Here is a 16,102-nt window from a genome sequence, read left to right as displayed (position 1 = left end):
GTTTCCCATGTGATTGCTTAGTTCAGCCTAAGCAGCAGCACATGTGTGTATGAACACAGACCTCTGGTGTTGCTGTCTGTTATGCCTTTAAATAAAAGGACATACAAAGAGCAATGCTGTCCTGGTTCCCCCAATTGTCTGTGCCTCCCACATTGTCTTTTCCTGAATTCTTCACTGCTTTGTATCAGAAATCTATGGTAAGATACTGATAACAAAAAATGTCTGCAACGATGAGCTTCAGGCACACTTAGTTATCTTATTGTTCTTAAAGTCACCAAGTGCTACCAAGCCCAATCCGTTCAGAAAGACAAAATATGAAAGAAAACAAATAATCAACAAATGTATCACTCCTTTGCAACCTGAGGGTTTTAAAAGGCTGACACCAGAAATATTTGAGAATTCAGGATTGAACAAAACAGTGGGAGGAAGGGGGAACCATGCTCTAAATATCATTTTGATCAGTGACAAAATTTTGTATTAATAATAATAATTTCAGGGTCGCTAGATGCATCCAAGGGAGAACACTTTGATTTTCGATAAAAATATTTTTTAATATATTTGGATAATTTATTTCGTAAGTACGGACAGCAAACTGAATCATTCAAAAAGGTTTCCATTACAACCTCCCCTCCCTTCAAATAAAAATACATCGCTCCCCAGAAAAGTCTAATCCATATGAGCCTTCCTGGGAGTAATAATTACTACACCCTGGAATGCTCTCAGGAAGAACAGCAAGCAGGCTGAGAAACATACTGTTAAAACGATCTCCCTTTATATTCAGTTTTATATATTTAACAGTAAAAAAGTACACCCCACATACAAAGACCAAGGCTGTTCCTTTTCGACCTTATTATAAGCCCTTAAATTTCAATAGGACTCCTAAGAAAGCTGGCAGTTTTCAAGGCTTAAGTGAAATGTGGATGTAGATGCAATACAATGTACTTCTGGGACTCAAAACTTAAGTATCTAACCTGACCCAATAAAGAAATAGTAACGGCCTCTAATAATACCAAGGTGAAAAAAGTCACCACCTTTGGCTGGTTTTTAAATCAACTAGGGACAAACTAGCACTTGTGGTTATGACTTTTGCCTCTAAGATTCAAAGGAGCATCTCAAATGTCTAGCATGACAAAAAGCAGATTTACGCTGAACTTCTTACACAGCTAAAATTCACACTCGTGAAAACCATGGAAACTGCACAATACATATCAATAATTATTCTTCAGCAAATCAACATATCTTTTAACAACTCACTTCTAATCCACACAATTAACCAATGTACAAAAATAGATTATATTCAACAGTGAATATCCAAAACCACCTTAACTTACTACAGAAGGAAAAGAACGAAACAAGCAAACCTGTTGTGATCAGGACCCACTTGGGTGTACTTATATTCTCCTTGGATCTTTTCTTTCTGAAAATACTGGTTTAGACGAGCTTTAGCATTTTCCAAGGTCCAGTTTCCATGAAGCCCAGCATTTAAATCCACTTCTTCTGATTCTAGAGTCTGCAGAATCAATGATAAATTTGGCTGCATTAAGTTTAGTTATACATACTTAAGACCCAGAAAGTTTTAATAACATCTTTGTACTATCCTTTATAATGCAAAAGCTGTTTTGATAGTTTATAATCCTAGTCAAAAACTGAACCAGAATTAGTTTCTACTGCATCTAAAGGCCCTATTATATAAACAAGCTATTGGTTAATACATTGCGTTTAAATTCTTCCTAAAAAAAAAAAAAAAAAAAAAAAAAGACAACTTCTTTGTGCTTGTTTTAACACTCTGAATACATTTAGTGGAAAAATAAGCTATACTACTAAAGACATTTTTTACTATAAGTGCTCATAAAATAAGGTCCCCTGAGATAATTACATTTCCTATAAAGTTCAAGAGGAAACCTTTTTATTACCAAGAAAAAATACTCTTTCCTCCATAGGCAATGTGAATAACAAGAGTAAATGGGTGGTTTAGCTTTATGATGACTTGTGCTAATTAGTAGTCTCGAATAACCTCTTAAAAAATGCACCCAATTACTAACTTGTTAATATCCTAAGCCTTGCTGTTAACTAAGTCCCAAATCACATTCTCAGAGATGTAACCTAGGGTGCTGGCCTTACCGCTTGCACTTCTTGTTCTTCCTTTCTTGAGTAGTAATCCTTCAAGTTGGCTCCTCGGTCCCATGTGGGCCCAGGAACACCATAGCCAGAGGCCCCTACCTCAGAATTATTTTCTGTTAAAAGAAAAAAAATTGTTCTCTTAATGAGTCGTAACTGTAGAAAAATCCTAAATACATTAAATAATTATCCTAATTTATGGCTGGGCACGGTGGCTCACACCTGTAATCCCAGCACTTCTGGAGGCTGAGGAGGGTGGATCACTTGTGATCAGGAGTTTGAGACCAGCCTGGCCAAACAGTGAAACTCTGTCTCTACTAAAAACACAAAAATTAGCCGGGCATGGTGGCATGTGCCTGTAATCACAGCTACTAGAGAGGCTGAGGTGAGAGAATCACTTGAACCTGGGAGGCAGAGGTTGCAGTGAGCCAAGACTGCACCACTGCACTCCATTCTGGGTGACAGAGCAACACTCTGCCTCAAAAAAAAAAAAAAAAAAAAAAAAAAAAAAAAAAAGAATTATCCTCATTTATATTTTGGCCCTCCATGTTTAGAAATTTATGGTTTCAATTTGGAAAGGAGCCTGAAATGTCCATGGCTTACTTGAAAAGTGTTACATCAATCCCTGAAGTACAGGTTCCAACTACAAACTCTGAGGCTAATACGCAGGGGGAAGCTAGCTTAGTAGTGAATGCCAGAAGTGGTTGTAACAGGAAGTGGCTAATTTAGCATATATTATCAATATAGCTTTGTTTTAAACTTGTTACATATGTAACAACAGATTGAACGATAAAACCATTTCTTTGATAAATGTGACTCTGAAAAGATAGCTACCTGCTAGGACTAATGACGGAAATAAGGTAACTATTGATGAAAACGCCAAATAAGTAAAAACAGCAGCTAGCACTATTAACTCTAAGTTTATTACATGCATTTAAAAAAGTGTATCCCTCAAAGCAATCATATGAAGCAGATACTACTGTTATTTATTAACAGATGTGAGACTTAAGCAATCTGACCAAAATCCTAGTTAATCTACCATATGGTAGACATCCCAATACAAGCTGTGACTATACACTTAAGTCCTCACTTAACGTCACTGCTAGATTCTTGGAAACGAAGACTTTAAACAATGTTGTAAGAGAGTAACATTGAAGGAAATAAAGTTATTCTAGGACCTGCTGTAAGTCATTCTGCAGTTTCCAAGAACCTACTGAGGACTTACTGCATATAGAATTCAGCAATGGCCAGGATCCACAGGGTAAACAAGTCAACAATATATTAAGAATAAAGAACAAGAAAAGGCAATTCATAATATTCTTTCACCAAATATTCTAGCCTATGCAAAATCTATTTATTCAGAGAAAAATTTGGTAAAAGCTAATGACGGCAAACAACTATGCTGTACCACACGTTCTAAGAAAAAAATAAACGATCTGGTAGTATGTGCAAATTTATGAAGGCCTTGGGTTGTCTCTTAACATCAAGAGTTTACTGCAGTTCTTTCTACCCAAAATGAGAAACAGAGATGGTGATCAAGATTGTATATATCTTATTCTCCATCATGTGCACGCATTCAAGTCCCTCACCTGCTTTGAGAGCCAGATGAGGAGGAAGAGGTCCTCCCATGGTTGCTGGTAAATCTCCTTCAGCATTTGCTGTAGTGTCAGGAGTATCAGTAAGTGGGGGCGGAGATGCTACCTGCAAGAGAAAAAGTCAAGGCAGTTGTCAGTGCTTTCAACTTCACAAGGACTAATACATTCTTTTAATATTTAAAAGAGACCCATGTGTCACGCCTCCTTTCTTTGTAATATTACCATCTTTGTTTAGAGGTTAAGTTTGTAGAGCAGTGCATCTCAAACTGTCTAAAATGAAGAACTGGCTGAATGTTTCCCTTAATCCACTGGGAACAACCTGTCACAATACTGTATTTCTAAATGTCTACTTATTTCTGTACTCACCTCCTCACAAACTGTAACATTTTGAGTAACACTGCTCTGGGGCCCATTTTTAGAGCAGTGTTTAGTACTGATTTTAGATAATACCTTTTAAAGCAGTCAAGAAAGTATTTTTCTACTCCATTTCTTAAGTATTTTATTGGTCATTAGTGTTTAATTTTATCAAATGCCTTTTCCAAAGCCTTTATTAAAATGATCACCAAGTAGATATTTTTCTTATAAAGTCATTAATACGCTGTATTAGGAAAGTTTAATCACAGGGTTTTGCCTCAGATGTGCTGTTACATAAAATGTATTAGTTTTCTAAACTAAGGAAAATTCTGAATTCTCAAACCCATCTAACCACATGAGTTTTAGGATAAAGAACTGAGATCTATGTAAACTTTTCCTTAACTAGATGGGATGGACTATTTCTGTTTGCAAAGAACATTTAAAAATTTCACTTATTTTTACTTTCTAATTCAGTAATTTCTGATTTTATCGCTATTAATTTCTTCCTGTTTTATTCTGAGATGAAAGCTTACTAAAATTCATTCAAAAAGCTGTTTTTTGTGCAATAGTGTAACCAATGTTCTTTTGAATAAATGACTGTTCCTCTTATCATTCCCGAGTTTTGACAGACACTGTTATCTAAATAGTCTATGATCACAATTTAAAATTTTCACTTAGATCTAAATTCAAATTTCCAATTGTCTATTAGGGTTTTTGGCCGCTTTGTTACTTTTTCACATTACCACTTTGCTTCTGCCAATATGTACGTCAGCATTTCTAAAGCTAGAATTGTGAATTTTTTTCTTTTCTGCTTTCCTCTAGAGAGCTTATACCTTGAAGGATAACCTCCAAGGTTGGGGTTATGGAGACAAAGTAGAACCTACTCAAGGGTCAGCCCTAATAACCAAGGCCCAGAAAAATTCAGTGGGCAGTACTGGCACCACAATGCTAACTTGTCCTCCTCTACCACCTTGCCACTCCAGGGCCTCAAATTCCTCTCTACCCCACTCTCTATCTACACCAACCTAAAAGAAAATTCCTAACCTATGAGAATTGAGGTGTCTGAGTGATGCAACTTCTATTTTCCAGTGATGGGGAGGATTTCCTTTTTTAACATTTCAAAATAAATTAAAATAGGTGAGGTATAAAGAGTATTCAAAGTGTCACAGTACATAATCTTGGCTCTGCGTTACAGTCAGCAATATGAGAAAATACTTTTTCAAGGAGGTTATAAAAATAGCATACACAACATGTATTTATCACATTAAAATATACATTTAAATATCTAAACAAAAATACACAGATTTTAGCAACACTGGCAATGCTATAGGCTATTTATTTCTTTTTCTATTCTCACAATCTGTTCCCATTTTAAAACTTTTTTTTGAGATAGGGTCTCATACCATCACCCAGACTGGAGTGCAATGGTGCAATGACAGATCACTGCAGCCCCAACCTGCTGGGCTCAAGTGATCCTCCCACTTCAGCCTCTGGAGTAGATGGGACTACAGGCAGCCACCACCATTCCCAGCTAATATTTCTATTTTATTTTTGTACAGATGGGGTCTAGGTTGCTGAGGCTGGTCTTGAACTCCTGGACTCAAGTGATCCTCCTGCCTCTATCTCCCAGTGTCGGTATTACAGGTGTGAGCTGTCACGCCATTTTTCTTTTTTTGAGACAGGGTCTGGCTCTGTCACCCATGCTGGATGATTTAGCCTAGGTAATAGTCAAGTCCTGATGTGTTCATTACAAAAAGACACAAGTATGTGACAGAATACCCAAGCTTGTAGTAGTAGTATGTATGAATACTTAAGGATATGGTTCCACATTCTACCAAGAGGAAGATTAAAAAAAATTAAGGAGCAATCACAGACAGAAAGATAATTAGAGAATCCAGTGCCAGAGAAAACAGAAAAATGTGTTGGGTTGGAGGATGTGATCAATAAAGCTGAACGATGATGAAATTAAAAAAAGGGGGGGTATGTGCGCATATTTTACATTGAAAATAATTTTTTGATACGGCAAAAAACACAAGTAAAGTTATAATGGGCAAACTGAGAAAAAATATTTGTGACACATCGCAGATAAGGAGTTAATATTGCTAATATATAAACAAACGCAGAGGAAAAGACCAAGAATCCAATGAAAAAAACGGGAGATACACGTACAGGCAGTACACAGAAATATATATGTAAATGATCTTTAAAAATCAAAAGATGTTTGATTTCACTCATAATTTTTTTTTTTTTTTTGAGACGGAGTCTTGCTCTGTCGCCCAGGCTGGAGTGCAGTGGCCTGATCTCAGCTCACTGCAAGCTCCGCCTCCCGGGTTCACGCCATTCTCCTGCCTCAGCCTCCCGAGTAGCTGGGACTAAAGGCGCCCGCCAGGTCGCCCGGCTAGTTTTTTGTATTTTTAGTAGAGACGGGGTTTCACCATGTTAGCCAGGATGGTCTTGATCTCCTGACCTCGTGATCCGCCCGTCTCGGCCTCCCAAAGTGCTGGGATTACAGGCTTGAGCCACCGCGCCCGGCCGATTTCACTCATAATTTTAAAAAGCAAATTAAAAGTATAAGTTATCTAAAACTAGTGATGAGGTTACAGACCAAGGTTTCTCAACATTAGCACCACTGACATTTCAACCAGATAATTTGTTGCAGAAAGTTGTTCTGAGTTTTTAACTCCTTGGCTTCTACCCACTAGACGCCATCAGCATACCTCCTTCAAATTCAAACATCTCCAGACATTACCAAACCTCCCATAAGGGGTAAAGCTTATAGAACAATCAGAAAAATCTCAACATGAACTGGATATCTGATTATATTAAGACACTATTCTTAAATTTTTCTTTTAGGTTTGATTATAACACGTTTTTTTTTTTTTTTACAAAAGGATTGTTTTAATTAAAAACTGAAATATTAACAGATGAATAAGATGTTGGGATGCTCCAAAATAATCTAAGAAAGGGTAGCAGTTAGAAATGAATAAAATTGTAAGTGCTGCAGCCAGATGATTGAAACACAGAGTTTCAATATTCTACAACTGTCCACAGCAAAAAAATTTTAAAATATCCTCTACACGCTCACTTTTGGCAAATGTAATTTATTGCATGAAAGGGCAAGTTTCAGATGAAATAAGTGAAATGAAAAAGGATTTGCCTAGAATGAGGAGGTAAGATGAAGATGGTAGCTGGTAACACCTTGGTTACATGTCCCTGCCCAAATCTTATGTCCAATTTTAATCCTCAATGTTGGAGGTACAGCCTGAAGAGTAGTAACTGGATCACGAGGTGGGTTTCTCATGTATGGTTTAGTGCCACTCTCCTTGGTACTGCTATCCTAGCAACAGTGAGTGCGTTCTTTTTAGATCTGGTCATTTAAAGGTGTGTGGCATCTTCCCCTTTACTTTCTCTTGCTTCTGGACATCCCTGCTTCCCCCCTTCACCTTCTGCCATCATTCTAAGTTTCCTGAGGCCTCTTCAGAATCCAAGCAGACTCCAGTACCATGCCTCCTGCAAAGCCTGCAGAATTGTGAGCGAATTAAATCTCTGTTCTTTATAAAGTATGCAGTCTCAGGTATTTCTTTATAGCAATGCAAGAATGGACTATGGGGTTAAAAGTAGAAATGAGTTGTTATAATTTCTTCCCCCAAATTCATCCATTCATTTATTCAGTCAACCAAAAAACATTCAAGGGTCTGCTATAGACCAGGAACCATTCTAAATGTTGCGGACAGAGCAATGAACTAAAAACAAAAAAAAAACCCTGCCCTCATGAACTTACATTCTCATACAATCAAACAAAAATAAATTACACTGGAACAAGGTTTCTCATCTTGGTGACATTTTAGGCTGGTTAATTCTTTGTTGTAGGAGGCTGTCAAGTGCACTGTTGGTTATTAGCAGCATCTCTGGCCTTCGCCTTCTAGATGTCAGTGGCCGCCTCCAGTTACAACAACAAAAATATCTCCAAACATTGCCAAACGTTCCTTGGGGGGACAAAATTGTCTTCAGTTGAGAAACACTGAGTTAAAAGTAAGTGTTATGGAGAAAAATGAAGCACTGAAGGAGTTTAGGAAGTAATCTGAGGGTGACAGCGAATTTATAACATAAAATAGGACAGCTGGGGAAGAGTACTTCAGGTAGAAGAAACAGGTATAAAAGTTTTGAGGCAGAAAGATGACGGCATATTTGAAGACCTATTAAGAAGTACAGTGTAGCTGGAACAGAGGAAATAAGGAAGAAAAGTAGGAAATCCACAGAGCATTTAATAGGAAACATCTGAGCCATGTTAAAACATTAATAAAAAAATGACATATGGGATTACTTCTGGTTGTAGCGAAATAAGTTCCTGTAAGACTGACCCTCCTGCAAATAACATAAACTTTAGGGGGAAAAAAATACAAACACACACACAACACACCAGAACTATGTGCAGGCAATAAAAAAATGACCAAAAAATAGCAGGTAGATTCTTGAGAGGTTAAAATGGGGAAGCACAGAGTATCAAGGGTCTACTTCCGGCTTATTTGTAGCTTTTAGCCTGAGGGAAGCCATCCCAGGCAGCTGAAACTCCAAGGAAACCATCTTTTTGGCCTGAAGAATCAGAATTAGAGTTCAGGGAAAGCAAAGCTGCTAGAAAGTGAGGGAATGCTGGAAAGGAAACAGCCAGAGAGGAGGAGCCCCTAATTCTGTATATGAAATCTCCGGCTAACCCTTGAAAACCACACATGTACAGGGTAGATTCCAAAGGAGACCTGAAGGACTCTTCCACGGCTGTCCTATTTAAATAATCAGAAAACTGAGATGAGATGTGAGTTAACACCCAAAAGACAGCACTTGTAGTTTGAGTTCGATCAAATTAAATGCCTGATTAAAAACAAAACACAACAACCAAATCAATGCTCTCTGGAGGAGTATAACACTATTTCAGAGTCTCCATAGCATAATATTCCAATGCCCAGGATGCAATCCAAAATTATTTGATATACAAAAAGGAAAATGTGATTCAACCTCAAGAAAATATACCTATCAATAGACTCCAACCCTGAGATGACTCAGATGTTAACAGTAGTAGGCAAGGATTTTAAAGCAGCTATTAGAATTAAGCTTCATGACACAATCTGAAGATAATCAATAAAAACTATTCAATTTGAAGAGTGGAAAAAATGATACGAAAGAAAAAAAGGAAGCCTCAGGGACCTGTGGGATATCAAAAGTCTTAAATATAAACCCCAAGAGGAAAGAAGAAAAAATACAACAAAAAGTATCTTAAATAATAGCCAACTCTCTCAAATTTGGTGAAATACATATATCTATGGATTCAAGAATCTCAGCAAACCCTGAACAAGTTAAGGGTGCACACACACAAAAAAACTCATGCCCGGTCACAACGTAAGTCAAACTACTAAAAACCAAAATTAACAGGAAAATATCTTAATAACAGAGACCACCACATTACATACAGGAGAGAATGATTCGATTATAGCTGACTTCTTACAGAAAACAGGAAGTAGACAATGTCGTATTATCTTTAAAGCATATCTGGTCTCTGGCCAGGCACAGTGGCTCACGCCTCTAATTCCAGCATTTTGGGAGGCTGAAGCAGGCAGATAACCTGAGATTGGGAGTTGGAGACCAGCCTGACCAAGACGGAGAAACCCCATCACTATTAAAAATACAAAATTAGCCAGGCATTGGTGGCACATGCCTATAATCCCAGATACTCCTGCCTGAGGCAGGAGAATTGCTTGAACTCAGAGGCAAAGGTGGCGGTGAGCCAAGATCATGCCATTGCACTCCAGCCTGGGCAGCAAGAGCAAAACTCCATCTCAAAAAAAAAAAAAAAAGGGTATTTGGTCTTCAATCCCATTTCCCTGGCATAGAACTCCTAAATCCTTATAATCTCCTAGTGGAGACTTTTTGTATGCTAATGAGTTGACTGCCGGCAGGCTGGCCCTAGGTAGCTTCAGTGTGGGGGATGGTCACTGGAAAGACCAAGGAAAGAGAGGGCTAGAACTTTCAGTTCCACCTACCAACCTCTGGTGAGGGGAGAAGGGCTGAAGGTCAAGTCACCATTGGCAAAGGATTTAATCAACACTGAATAATGAAGTTTCCATAAAAACCAAAGGACAGGGTTTGGAGGGCTTCCAAACAGCAGAACACATGGAGGTTCCTGAAGAATGGTGCTCGAGGCAGGGCATGGGAGCTCCCTGCCACCTCCCCCATATCTTGCCCTATGTATCTCTTCAACTTTATTTTGTAGTATCCTTTATAATAAACTGGTTTATTTATAATTTATAAATGCAGGTTTTCCTTAGTTCCGTAAGCCACACTAGTAAATTAACTGACCCCAAAGAGGCAGTCATGAAAACCATAACTTGAAGCTAGTCAGTCAGAAGTTCTAGAGGCCCAGACTTGCAGGTGGTGTCTGAAGGGGCTGGGGAGTCTTGTGGGACTGAGCCTTCACCCTGTGGGATCTGACGCTATCTCCAGGCAGTGTCAGAGTTGAACTGGAGGATACCCAGCTAGTGTCTGCTGCAGAACTGATTGCTGGCTTGGTGTGTGTGGAAAAAGCCTCCCACCCCCGCCCCACATTTAGTCACAGAAATCTTCTGCGTTGATTATTGGGGTATGAGAGAAGAAGAAAAACTTTTTTTTTTCCCACTTACATACTGAAAGGGAGAAAAAAATCTGGCACCCCAGAATTCTATATCCGGTGAAAATATTCTTAAAGAAGGTAAAATAAAAGTATTTTCAGAAAAGAAAATAAAGAGAATTTGTCACCAGCAGATCTACAAGACTATACGGAAGAGCCTAAAAGATAAAGAATGAATAGAGACTTCAAGGACTTCAAACATGTAAAACTGTTTTCTCAACCAGAAGACATTTTCAAGATCATCTTGCCCAATCCCTTCATTTTACAGAGGCAAACCAATGAAATTAAAGACTGTAAGATACTATAATTATCCAGCAGTTAATCTACCAAAAAGTAAGTCTACGTTAGGCAAAGGAATGGAAGAAAATAAGATTTCTTTTATAACGAGTCAGAATACAAAAATTCAGTAACAGGACCCTGTTAAAACTGGCATAGACAGGCCGGGTGTGGTGGCTCACGCCTGCAATCCCAGCACTTTAGGAGGCTAAAGGGGGCGGATCACTTAAGGTCAGGAGTTCAAGACAAGCCTGGCCAGCATGGTGAAAATCTATCTCTACTAAAAATACAAAAATTAGCTGGGCATTGGCAGGGCGGGGTGGTTCACGCCTATAATCCAGCACTTTGGGAGGCCAAGGTCAGGAGTTTGAGACCAGCCTGGCCAAAATGGTAAAACCCCGACTCTACTAAAAATACAAAATTAGCTGGGCATGTTGGCAGGTGTCTGTTATCCCAGCAACGTGGGAGGCTGAGGCAAGAGAATCGCTTGAACCCGGGAGGCAGAGACTACAATGAGCCGAGATTCCACCACTGCACTCCAGCTTAGGGAACAAGAGCAAGACTTGTCTCAAAATAAATAAATAAATAAATAAAAATAATTAGCTGGGTGTGGTGACTCACACCTGTTAATCCCAGCTACTCAGGAGACTGAGGCAGAATAACTGCTTGAACACAGAAGGCGGAGGTTGCGGTGAGCCCAGATTGTGCCACTGCATTCCACCCTAGGTAACATAGCGAGACTCCATCTTAAAAAAAAAAAAAAAAAAGAAAAAGAAATAAAGCTTATTTCTTAAAAACTAGTAAAGCCCAGTGTAGCGGCACATACCCACAGTCCCAGCTACTGGGGAAGAGCTAAGGTGGGAGGATGGCTTGAGGTCAAGAGTTTGATGGAGCCTATGAATAGTCACTACACTTCAGCCTCAAAAACAAAAAAGGCAGAAAAACAAAACAAAATCCCCAAAAAACAACCTACCAGACAGAGGTATCTGTTGCATACTTACATAATTAAAATAATCATGATATAAAAAACACAAAAATACTCTATTGCATAAAATACTACTTTGTTATATAAGGACATGTCAGCCAGGTGCAGTGGCTCATGCCTGTGATCCTAGCACTTTGGAAGACCGAAGTGGGTGGATGGATCACTTGAGGTCAGGAGTTCAAGACCAGCCTGGCCAACACGGTGAGACCCCATTTCTACTAAAAATACAAAAAATAGGAGGGCACCATGTAGCATGCCTGTAATCCCAGCTACCTGGAGGCTGAGGCAGGAGAGAATCGCTTGAACCCAGGAGGTGGAGGCTGCAGTGAGCCAAGATCACTCCAGCCTGGGCAACAGAGCAAGACTGCCTCAAAAAACAAACAACTTGTCAGAAGTGATGGCATGCACCTGTAGTCCAGCTACTAAGAGGGGTAAGGATGAAGGATTGCTTAAGCCCAAGAGTTTGAGGCTGCAGTGAGCTATGGTTGTCATTGCATTCTAGCCTGGGTGACAGAGCAAGGACTCATTGCTTACCTGGGGTGGGGGGTAGAGGGAGTGTCAATGGGAGCAAACATGTCTAAAATAGTACTGATTTTTCTATTTAAAGTATTATCACTGGAAATGAATGGAACATAACAAACTCTGAAATTTCTGGTGTATGAATACATGAAATAAATAAAACCATAAGACACAAAGATCAATGGAATTTCTCAAGCCCCTAAGACAGGTACATAATAAGGATGCAATCCACATCTTCAGAAATTTTGTCCAGTCCTGAGAGAAAACAAGATACCAAATTTCATTAAGAAACACGATATATATGAAAACAGTGAAAAATTGTTATCCTGAGTCTCTTATGCATATTAAGTTTGTACAACTTTGCAACACACATCTCAACTGCTTGGCCATAGGTACTTACCCCAAAAGCTGGAACTTCTTCACTCTTTATTTCATTTATTCGAACCAAATAGTTAACAAAGTCTCTGGCAGCATTGCTTTGTGCATCTTTTTTATTGGTGGAATTTCCCATGCCAGTGTAATTATAGCCTTCCACCTGAACCTTAAAAAAAAAAAAAGAAACAAAAAACAAAACAGTTAACTTTAGGAAATATACTCGAAAGAAAAAGCTTGAATTGTGTTGTATAGTGATAACACAAAAACAATGTTAAGAGGTTCAGCTATTTTTTCTCATATAACAGAAGGTTCACATTACAATCTGATTCTGTAATATCCACAAACAAGCTCTTCATTTGTATTTAAGCACTTTGATTTGAAGCAATCAAGAATTGCTCTGCTTTCTAAAGGTGCTTGTAAAACTGCAAACAGTTGATCCAACTTTTCCCATCCCGACTACTGGTGCTGAGGAAGATACAGGCTCTAATTAGAATAATTTACCTGCCAGATTGCTTTAAAAGCAATGCTGACTTGAAAATGATTAAGAATAGCAGTCAAGTCACAATAAACTGTCGTTTCCTAATGTGCAACACATTAACATCTCCAAACAGAAAACATTCTTTAACCCCAAAATGAACCTCATAAATCACATAAATGCAAACTGTATTCTTTAGTACCTCACACATGAATTTCTGCCTGTTTTTGTTCCCCACCGCTCTAATTTCATAGGACGGGGTCATCTTCCTTTTGCCACACCAGGCATACAGAAAATTTTTAACGTCACCCATGATTCAAGTGTCTTCTTCAGATCTAAGAAAACAAAAGTCAGTTAAAAACACAATTTATAATAGCAAAAACTGGGAGGAACCAATTATCTGGATTACTGAATCTAGGTTAAACATAGGATATTCTATCATGTTGCTGTTAAGACTTCCCATAAATAAATTTTAATGACATAATTGAAACTTTTACATGTTGTAAGAAAAAGGATACAAAACGGTATGATTTGAACTACATGAAAAGTACATATACATGACCAAGACTGGAAAGAAATACCCCTAAAATGGTTATCTTTGGGGACTAAGAGTGATTTTTATCTTTTGTTACAAAGTATTTTATATAAGGCCCTACATTCTACAACCGGCACCTTATTATTTAACTCAGTTCATCCTCACAACAACGGCACACAGATATGGTTGGTACTATCATTGTCTTTTCAGGAAGCTTCCCTCCTAAACTTCCTTTCTAAACTAGGACTTTGAAAGTTAAGTAACTTCCAAGTCACCCACAGTAGAGGCCTAAATTCAAATTCAAACAACTATATATTAAGAAACAGCTATTATTTGCATATAAACTCAATGTTTTATTCTCATTCTAATTACGCCCATTAGCACACAGTTTCCAAAGTTGTGGTCATGTATTAACAATATAATAAAGTTCAAATACATTAAGCACTCAGTACTGAAGACAGTGACCTATTATTAACTTAAATATTCTATACCAAATCTCTCCTTTAGGCCTTATTATTTATTAAAATTTGAGGATACTAAAGTTTTCTTGAAATGCAAAAATCAGTCTTGGCACTTCCTCTCTGCCTCAGTCTATAAAATACCAGAAGATATGGAGCCTATCAGCCTAAATGCTGAGTCTAAACTGTAAGGAAGATATCTGAGACCACATTTATAACCAGAGAAAATAAAATGTGCTATGAATTTATTTTGCTGTGAAACGAATCCTATTACCAGCATTAAACCGTCTGCTTCACGTTTCACGTTTGATGCATTTTGTTAGCACCTACATCTAATGGATCAAACTGTACCCTGGCATAAATTTGTTACGTTTGAGTGGTCCCAGTCTAACTCTGGTCATCCATCTGGTGAAGGGAATGTCCTATTAACAAAAAAGCCGTGCAAAGCTGAAGATGTTTATCTGGAAATTCCACCTCGTGAATAATTAAACATGCCCTCATGGTGAATGAGTAATATGAAGGACTATACTATCAAACTCCTGTCTCCCTAGTCTCATACAACCCCATAATTTTCAATACCAACTACATGCTATCGATGCCCAAATATATATATTGAAGGTTTAGTCTTTTCTTTTTTTTAGACAGAGTCTCATTCAGTCTCAGGCTGGAGTGTAGTGGCGAGATCTCGGCTCACTGCAACCTCCGCCTCCAGGGTTCAAGCGATTCTCCTGCCTCAGCCTCCCCAGTAGCTGGGACTACATGCGCCCGCCACCACGACCAGCTAAATTTTTCTTTTTTTTTTTTTTTGAGACGGAGTCTCGCTCTGTCTCCCAGGCTGGAGTGCAGTGGCCGGATCTCAGCTCACTGCAAGCTCCGCCTTCCGGGTTTACGCCATTCTCCTGCCTCAGCCTCCTGAGTAGCTGGGACTACCGCCATTCTCCTGCCTCAGCCTCCTGAGTAGCTGGGACTACAGGTGCCCGCCACCTCGCCCGGCTAGTTTTTCGTATTTTTTTTTTTTTTTTTTTTTAGTAGAGACGGGGTTTCACCGTGTTAGCCAGGATGGTCTCGATCTCTTGACCTCGTGATCCGCCCGTCTCGGCCTCCCAAAGTGCTGGGATTACAGGCTTGAGCCACCGCGCCCGGCCAGTTTTTTGTATTTTTTAGTAGAGACGGGGTTTCACCATGTTAGCCAGGATGGTCTCGGCCTCCGAAAGTGCCAAGATTACAGGCTTGAGCCACCGCGCCTGGCCGACCAGCTAATTTTTTATATTTTTAGTATACACGGGGTTTCACCGTGTTAGCCGGGATTGTCTGGATCTCCTGACCTCTTGATCTGCCCGCCTCAGCCTCCCAAAGTGCTGGGATTACAGGCGTGAGCCACAGCCCCCAGCCTGTCGTTTCTCTTTAAAGTCCAAAATCAAGTTCATCCCACTGTGGCACTAACTCACCCATCTGCATGCTATCTTGGCATCTCAGTCAAAAACAGAATTTTAAATTTCCCCTCAAATCTGTTCCAACACCCTACCCTACATTTCGGTTTCCATACACGGCACAACATCCACCAAGTTACTCCTGGCACAAGTTGAGAGTCGTCCACTCCCTGAAGATTCTCCACAGTTATCCCTTGTAGAACCCTTACTGTGCGTCAAACAATCTTCATAATAGATTATCTAAATGGAACTATTTTACTTAATCCTTAGTAATCTTGTATAGGTAAGACCACTATCCCTTTAGAGAAGGAAACTGAGACAAAGAAT

At 39.0% G+C, this 16,102-nt stretch overlaps 1 protein-coding gene across 2 annotated transcripts in view; it reads right to left on the bottom strand.

The window, feature by feature from the left end:
• DHX9 (DExH-box helicase 9) overlaps nt 1–16,102 on the bottom strand; it is a 48,712-nt gene that overhangs the window by 31,283 nt on the left and 1,327 nt on the right. For both annotated transcript variants that reach the window (XM_010368925.2, XM_010368926.2), the window contains exons 2-6: nt 13,555–13,687; nt 12,903–13,043; nt 3,708–3,819; nt 2,122–2,234; nt 1,362–1,510 (exon numbers count right to left, since the gene is read on the bottom strand). In XM_010368925.2, coding sequence (XP_010367227.1) covers nt 1,362–1,510; nt 2,122–2,234; nt 3,708–3,819; nt 12,903–13,043; nt 13,555–13,665 — 626 coding nt within the window. In that variant the 5' untranslated portion in view covers nt 13,666–13,687. The remainder of the gene's footprint in view (nt 1–1,361; nt 1,511–2,121; nt 2,235–3,707; nt 3,820–12,902; nt 13,044–13,554; nt 13,688–16,102) is intronic.

Source organism: Rhinopithecus roxellana, chromosome 8 (assembly GCF_007565055.1).
Source record: "Rhinopithecus roxellana isolate Shanxi Qingling chromosome 8, ASM756505v1, whole genome shotgun sequence".
Lineage (NCBI taxonomy): Eukaryota > Metazoa > Chordata > Mammalia > Primates > Cercopithecidae > Rhinopithecus > Rhinopithecus roxellana.
Note: the sequence above shows the minus strand (reverse complement) of the source record. Positions and strands in the feature narration are given on the sequence as shown.